Here is a 7,819-nt window from a genome sequence, read left to right on the forward strand (position 1 = left end):
ATTCAGTTTGCGTCAATGTTCAGGGGGGGAGAAAAATGAAGCAGCCACGTTTGGAGAGTTGCTGTAAGTGAAACGGTGTGTTTAAGGGAGTAAGTCTACAATTTAATCACAGCCACACGTTTCATCCAACAGTCTCCCTTTGTCTAATCCGAGACTCTCCAATTATTTATGATAGGAGAGGATCCAAATGTAGGCTTAATCTACCCAACTCCAACTAGCAGGCCCAAAACCGTTGCCAACTATAGAGCGTTCGTCCCCCCTCGGCCCTCCCCTCTGTGTGCGCCTGTGAATGTGATTAGAAAAGAACAGAAAATGGTCGCATCGGCATCTCCACAGAATTGAATTCTCTCCTGCGACCTGCGAGACTCATTTTTCTAACTACCCTCTTTCTTTCTCCGTCACTATCACTCTCTTTCCCCGGACTAAAGTAAAGGAGATACATGGCCCGAACTAAGAGAAAGCGTGGCCGAAAGCCCAAGAACGCAACTGACGAAGAAACCGCGTCCCAAGACTACAGCACCGCCTCTAAAAACGGCGCCAACGAGCCCAGCGACCCGGATTCCCAGGAACCCCGTCGCGGCCGCCCCAAGAAGATCATGGTGGCGTCGCTGGAGCGCTGCAGCTCTCGGCTGGCCGATTCGAAAGGCGATTGCACGGCGGCGGTGAAGGTGGTGCCGTCGATGGAAGCAGTGGTGAAGGTCTTCTGCGTCCACACGGAACCGAATTTCTCGCTGCCGTGGCAGCGGAAGAGGCAGTATAGCTCGAGCAGCAGCGGGCTCATCGTTGGGGGACGGAGGGTTCTCACAAACGCGCATTCTGTTGAGCATCACACACAAGTCAAACTCAAGAAACGCGGCTCTGATACCAAATACTTGGCCACCGTCCTCGCCATCGGGACCGAGTGTGATATCGGTATTTCAATTTCACTTTATATTATCCTTCTTCATTTTAGGGATGGAATTTATGAGACAGTACTTTTTGTTCTTAATTATTTTGTTGGTGCCTTTCTATCAATTGAGAAAAGGGGGAGGGGGTAAAGGGAGAGCTTTTATATGAGAGTACCCTTTTAATTCTTTTTTAGCACTCTTAGGTTTCGTATTTCTTTTATTATGCCGCACCCTGTTGAAATTTGGGTGGTTGCTTTTGATAGTCTTAAGTCCATCCCATTCCTGTCTTTTTTGCGTTTTCTCTTAAGATTTATAGATGTTAGTTTACTTTACACACTGTGATTAATTAGTTTTGTCATGCCTGTTATCCTTATGGTGATGGTTCAGCAATGTTGACGGTGAGTGATGATGAATTCTGGGAGGGAGTTTCGCCTGTGGAATTTGGCGATTTGCCTGCTCTGCAAGATGCTGTAACTGTTGTGGGATATCCAATTGGGGGTGACACAATCTCTGTGACAAGTGGTGTTGTTTCACGCATGGAGATACTCTCTTATGTTCATGGTTCAACGGAACTTCTGGGACTGCAGGTAACATAGGTTCTAAGCTATCCCTTTTCACTTTTCCATGTATGCCCCGCTTGTCCATTTATATATGTTAAATTGAAGCGTCTCTTCGAATCCTTTGCAGATAGATGCTGCGATAAATTCTGGGAATTCTGGTGGACCTGCTTTCAATGATAAGGGAAAATGCGTTGGGATTGCATTCCAGTCTCTTAAACATGAAGATGTGGAGAATATAGGATATGTAATACCCACCCCAGTTATCCTACATTTTATCCGAGACTATGAAAAGAATGGGGCATATACAGGTATCTAAAAGGATGTTTTACTTCTTTGTCTATTTCATACCCTTCTCCTTCCTAAAGAAGATATCATTTACTCTTGCTCTTGTGTCTACTTAGAGGAAATAATGAGCTTTAGCAATTTGGAAATTATACTTTTTTTAGAAAAAAGCTTAAAAGTTACTTTTTAAGTTAAAACCTTTTAGGAATGTGTTCTTGGATCTTGGGTATGGAATAGAGAATAAGAAGGAAAAGAAGTTCCTAAAATTAGCTTATCTTAAAGCTCTTCATTAATTATTTTAATGTTTTCTTCATTTAAAGATGCCCTTTTGTTCTTTAAAGCTTTTACGATTGCGCTACACAACTCCTTTTAAGGGGAGAGAAGCCCACACTAGGCTACAAACACTATCAAAGAAGATCAAATAGAGATACATGATATAAATGGAAGAAGTGAAATAGATAGATTAAATGGAGAATTCTATAGACAATATGTACTGGACGGTTACATTTTGTTTGTTTATTGTTCATAGTGTAGTTTCCTTCACCTTTCTGGCCTTTACATTGTTGTCTAGTTTAGTTTGTCTGTGATAGCCTGATTTTAAATAATATTGTTTTTAACTTCTTGGCTGTCAGGATTTCCAATCCTTGGAGTTGAGTGGCAGAAGATGGAAAATCCTGATTTACGAATGTCAATGGGCATGGGACCAGATCAAAAAGGTGTGCGTATCAGAAGAATTGAACCCACTGCTCCAGAATCTCATGTTCTGAAGCCATCTGATGTAATTCTCAGCTTTGATGGGGTCAATATTTCGAATGATGGAACAGGTAATCTACCTTGTTTTTACTCAGTAACAAATAATGATTACGTTAAGATGATTTATGCATGCCATATTCCCATGTGCTTTGTTTTGTATAGTTAAACAAATAGTTGACTTTGAATTCTAGTTTTTTAAAGATCTCTGCATTTTCAAGATATAGTGTGGCCTGTGATAATTTATTTGATGTTTTAATCAATCAAGTGTTAAATTAATTGATTTAAGGTGTTACTTTCCATGTATGTTGCAGTGATAATACATTACATAGCAGCAACGTTTGATCTGGTAAGGGAAAATATTCAAGGTGGTGGTCCAATTAGGTCTGAACCTGTCAATACATACATGTATATATAGTGAGTATCATACTCGCACAGACTTTATACACTAGGAAATATTCACAGACTACACAGGAGACTCATCTTTACCATTCAGGAACAGCAGAACTAGTGTTCTCCAATGGCTAGCCTGAGAGTTTATAAATAAAAAGTCTATCACCACTGCAAGTGCAATTGAAAATTCTAAAATTATATGGCAATTTATAAACACATATATGAAACTATATTAAGTATATACGTAATATATAAAAGACAATGAAAATCACTATCGAAGTACTCAAAATTCAAAAACAGAAGCTGCCGAGCTGTAGGATTTTCTTCTCCGTTTGCATCCATCAAATTCAAACGTCTTAAGTCTTATCGTTGGTTTTGGGACATTTGTGACCCTGTATGTAATGCAGATAAGAGTATTTGAAAGGTGTCACTGATTTCTGTTTTATGTTAAGAATGGATGTCAAAAATGAGATTTAAATTGATATATTTCCAATTATTTTGGAATTCATGGCACCAGTTGAAACCTGATTGAGCTCCTTCATACATTCAATTCATACATGAATGGTGGATGCTTTGCTTAATTTCTCTTAAACCTTATTTTTAATTCTATCTACTAGGACCTTTTTTTGTTTTTTTTTTAATACTAGTAGTTTGTATTATACGGTTTCATTTACTTTTGAACTTCTTGTTTGTATAGTTTACTTGGTTTCAGAGCTATCCTAATTGTGGGAAATATTTGTAGTTCCATTCAGGCATGGGGAGCGCATTGGTTTCAGTTACCTTGTCTCTCAAAAGTACACTGGGGATAGAGCTCTAGTAAAGGTTTTCCGGAATTTACAGATACTTGAATTTAACGTAAAACTTGCAACTCATAAGCGGCTTGTTCCAGCACACATCAAAGGCAGGCCTCCTTCTTATTACATCATTGCTGGATTTGTTTTTACTGCTGTTTCTGTCCCCTATCTTCGTTCTGAGGTGAGTAGTTATCTTTCATACATGTTTTCACTGCTTTTGTATATGCTGTTTGTGCAAATTTGTTGAATCCATATTCTTCTGTTTCGTCTGCCCCCATCTCTTATCTTTCTGGCTAATTTTTCTTCTGCTTTATGGGTAGCTGTAAGCAAACAATTGTTTTCTATTGTATGGATTGAATTCACACATTTTCTTATGTCATTGCCATAGACAGAATATTTATGTGTTAGCTCCTTTAATTTTTTGTTTTGAACTTATGATGCTTCTTGGGGCTTTATGCATTATGAAATTCGTGGATGCTCAGATGAATTAGCTATAACTTCATAATTTTTCTATTTTCGATCAACATGTAGTCAAACTTGAGATTCTATTCCAACTCGGAAAGGAGTCAAAGAATCTTAAACCGCGAAATTGTAACTCAAAATGTAAGATTCTACTAGATTTATAAAATTCTTATACATGCAACTTAGTAAAAATATGATAAAAAAAAACTTGTAACACACACATCAAATACTTAAGCTTAAATTCATAATCATAAGCAAATCAATGATTAAACAAATCTGTTTTTTAAGATTTAAACATAAAACAAATTAAAGCTATTTTGTCACCTATGAGCAGCACATATAAAAACAAAATAGACTGAGAGTGTTAAGTCCAGGAGTCTTGTATAAATAATATTGCATATTGGTTTCATAGTTGTCTTATAGAGGTATAGACTATAGAGCCAAAGAACTCTAGAAATTTAAATAATATACCAGAGTTTTCAAATTTAAATTCAATATCCCATCACGGCATGGACACGGAGGCCCCTTGTTGCTACAGTGCATGCCATCATGAAGTGCTTCAATATTGCAGTTGTCGTGACTGCTTTCACAGTGAAATAGCATGGATGGTGGACCACAGCGGGATAGAGCTGCGCCGTTGAGATTCCATGACCTTAGATATTTGGGCTTTTTTGAGGTTATTTTAGGGTTTTCTGGGAAAAAATAGAGCAAAAAGGGGAGAATCCTGCTTCTGCTCTTGTCTCTTCTCTCTCTGGCGATGATACCTGCTGCCTCCCTGTCTCCAGCTCTGGCGAGACTTGCTCTATGTCTACTGAGACCTGTTGCCTCTGCCTGTCTCTGGTGACTTGCTGGCTATGCATGTCTCTCGAGATCTTCTGCCTCTGTCTCCAGTCACTTGCTTCTCCTGCTTTTGTTTAAGACACCTATGACTTTTTTAATGTTAATTATGAATGTCGTGAATTTTAAATAATTTTCAGAAAAGCGGCCATCCTGCCATCCGCTATAGCATTTTTGGGGTCAGCTATTCTGGATTTGATAGCACTGTAATATAGACACAGCAATAGTTGTCTTGTCGTGAAACACATGAGGGCACAAAATGCAAACTCCAGTACCCTCTTTTGCTGAAACGCAGAAGCTGAGGGTGAATATAGAGTTGGGAGTTATTAAAAAAACAATTATGCACCACTGGGTCGGGTTAACTGGTTTGTGGGTTTAAAATTATAAACCCATTGCCCAAACCATACAAGCTCAGGTTTGTTTGGGTTTGACTCATAAGAAAAAACCCTACTCAAACTGATTGGTTTGGGTTGAGTTATTGGGTTCATTGGGTTTACCTGAACCAATGTGCAAACTTTTATCATGACTTTATGGCCCAGGAAGGAGGGACCCTTTTGTTTATTGGAAGTGATGGCATGTTCCTTTTGTTTGTTTGTTTGAGCATTTTATGTGGAGTAAATCCTAAACGTATTCTACCTTGGTCTAACTTGTACCCGAATATTTATTTCATTTAAGGTTGATCTGTCTAGCTTCAGCCCATATTTGAAGGTTGCATCCCCAATTGAATATCTGGTTTATTTTATATCATGTGTAAATTTAGAAATAGTGAATGTTAATATTGTTTAGCAATTAGATCTTTAGTATAAATGCATCACATTTTTGGTTGTATGCATTTCATGTAAGAATGTGAAGCTGATGATAAAATAAAACAGATTTGCATTTGTAATTATTACTAATTTTAATTTTAATTTCTGATTTTTTTTAACATATATCCAGTATGGTAAAGATTATGAATTTGATGCTCCGGTTAAGCTTCTGGAAAAACATCTACATTCTATGGCACAGTCTGTTGATGAGCAGCTTGTTGTTGTTTCTCAGGTTTCTGCATTCATTTCCCTCTAATATTTTAGCTTGTCTATTACCATTTTATCACCAGAATAAGATGTGCTCATGCTTAAAATTTGCTATATTGTTAGGTTCTTGTGTCTGACATCAATATTGGATATGAGGAGATAGTTAACACTCAGGTAAGAGAATATTATGTAGATATTAACTTTTTGTATGACTGAAGTGTCCATTAAGTTTTGTTCTCTGTATGTGTCTAGGTTCTTGCTTTCAACGATAAACCTGTGAAGAATCTGAAGAGCTTGGCCAACATAGTTGAGAGCTGTGATGATGATTATCTAAAGTTTGATCTGGAATACCAACAGGTTTACTCTCATTGACCTATTTCAGTTGGTTCATTCCTTCTGTGTCTGTCATGTTAAATAGAAATATGCCCTTAAAATATTCTGTTTGGAAAAGAAATTTGTTCAAGTTTTTATAGCCTAAGAATTTGGGATTAATGCCTAACTTAACCCCTCAAAATTGGTTTGTAAGGTAACAACAGCCCAAGTTTTATAAGCTCTATTTGAACCACATCTCTAGTTGTTGAGAATCAAATATTCTCAAAAGAGGGAACGTAGGTTTTAAAAAATTCTTACACGTTTTTATTTTTCTAATCCTTTTAAAATTGGACATCTATTATAAACTGTAACCTTTTCTTGCCTATTTCAAATTAACTATCAAATAAGTGAAATTCTTACCATAAATTTATTGCTATGCTGTGAATTTACATGAATGCTTATTTGAAATTTTGAATAACCTTTTCTGCAGAAGGTAGTGTTGAAGACTAGCACTGCTAAGGCCGCAACCTTAGACATCCTCACCACACATTGTATACCTTCTGCGATGTCTGATGACCTGAAGACATAAAAAGTTTTGGTGAAAGTTATTTAAATTACTCCCATTGGCCTCATCTTAATTTTTTTTTAAGTGTTATTACACCTAGTTCACTATAAGATTGCGGTACTATTGGATCTGCACTAGTCAATGAGATAAAAAGGCTTCACATACAGATGATTAGAGAATCAGAGGATGGGGAAGGAATTAGCAAAATACAACTTACGCTTCATTAAATTATCATTAAGTTTATCTCTTTCGAGTTGGGGTGTTCTGTACTCTATTTATATCAATTATTGTGTCCCCCCCTTCCCCCCTTTTTGATACAAAATTGACATTCATATGTATTTTTCTTAAGATGGGAGAGGCATGTAAAATTTTATGTTGAGGATATTAATGCTGTTATTTTGAAGTACCCTACTTACATGGAGCAGATGATTCTACTGCTCACAATGATAAAAGTGTTTTTCTTTGAAACGCAACTATTGGTTTCTTTATGTAGATTAAGGGTATGTTGGCTACCTGTTTGGGCGGTTTTTAGGGTGCCATATGAGTAAATCCCCACCACGGGAAAGAAAGCTGGTGCCTACGATTTTGGCCTTTTTCGAGATGTGATATTGTAGACATGCCCACATTAAAGTAAATTGAAAAAAAAGGTTAAATTATAATTTTGATCTAACTTTTTTCAAGCTTAATTTTTGTTTTTAAGTAAAAGTTGGGCCAAACACAAATTAGAGGCTCTAAAAAAGAAGTATCTTGTTTTTAAAGAACAAAATAATAGAAAAAGTACTTAATAAAAAGCTAGATCAGGTAGCTTATGCAAAGCTTTTTCTAAAAGGCCCATATTCAAATCCTTGTGCCAATGTTTTAGGGTGTCACTTTCTCATTTTCTCACTAAGCGCGAGTAAGTGAGATTTGGCTTAGCGTAGAAGAGACAACCGTCTTGCTTAGCGAGCTGCATACGCACTGGGTG

General features: G+C 37.1%; 1 protein-coding gene across 2 annotated transcripts; it reads left to right on the plus strand.

The window, feature by feature from the left end:
• The first annotated feature begins 202 nt into the window (after positions 1-202).
• Positions 203-7,328, plus strand: LOC100800900 (protease Do-like 9). Of its 2 annotated transcripts, XM_041015446.1 has the most exons (10): positions 203-912; positions 1,275-1,474; positions 1,575-1,755; positions 2,362-2,553; positions 2,794-2,863; positions 3,625-3,847; positions 5,902-6,003; positions 6,102-6,152; positions 6,231-6,335; positions 6,781-7,328. In XM_041015446.1, exons 1-10 carry the CDS (start codon positions 441-443, stop codon positions 6,877-6,879), a joined length of 1,695 nt encoding a protein of 564 aa, XP_040871380.1. In that variant the 5' UTR covers positions 203-440; the 3' UTR covers positions 6,880-7,328. The 2 variants fall into 2 exon arrangements, with proteins under 2 accessions (XP_040871380.1, XP_003516811.1); XM_003516763.5 differs by lacking the exon at positions 2,794-2,863 and having other exon boundaries at positions 354-912; positions 3,615-3,847.
• The last annotated feature ends 491 nt before the right edge of the window (positions 7,329-7,819 follow it).

This window comes from Glycine max, chromosome 1, assembly GCF_000004515.6.
Source record: "Glycine max cultivar Williams 82 chromosome 1, Glycine_max_v4.0, whole genome shotgun sequence".
Taxonomy (NCBI): Eukaryota; Viridiplantae; Streptophyta; class Magnoliopsida; order Fabales; family Fabaceae; genus Glycine; species Glycine max.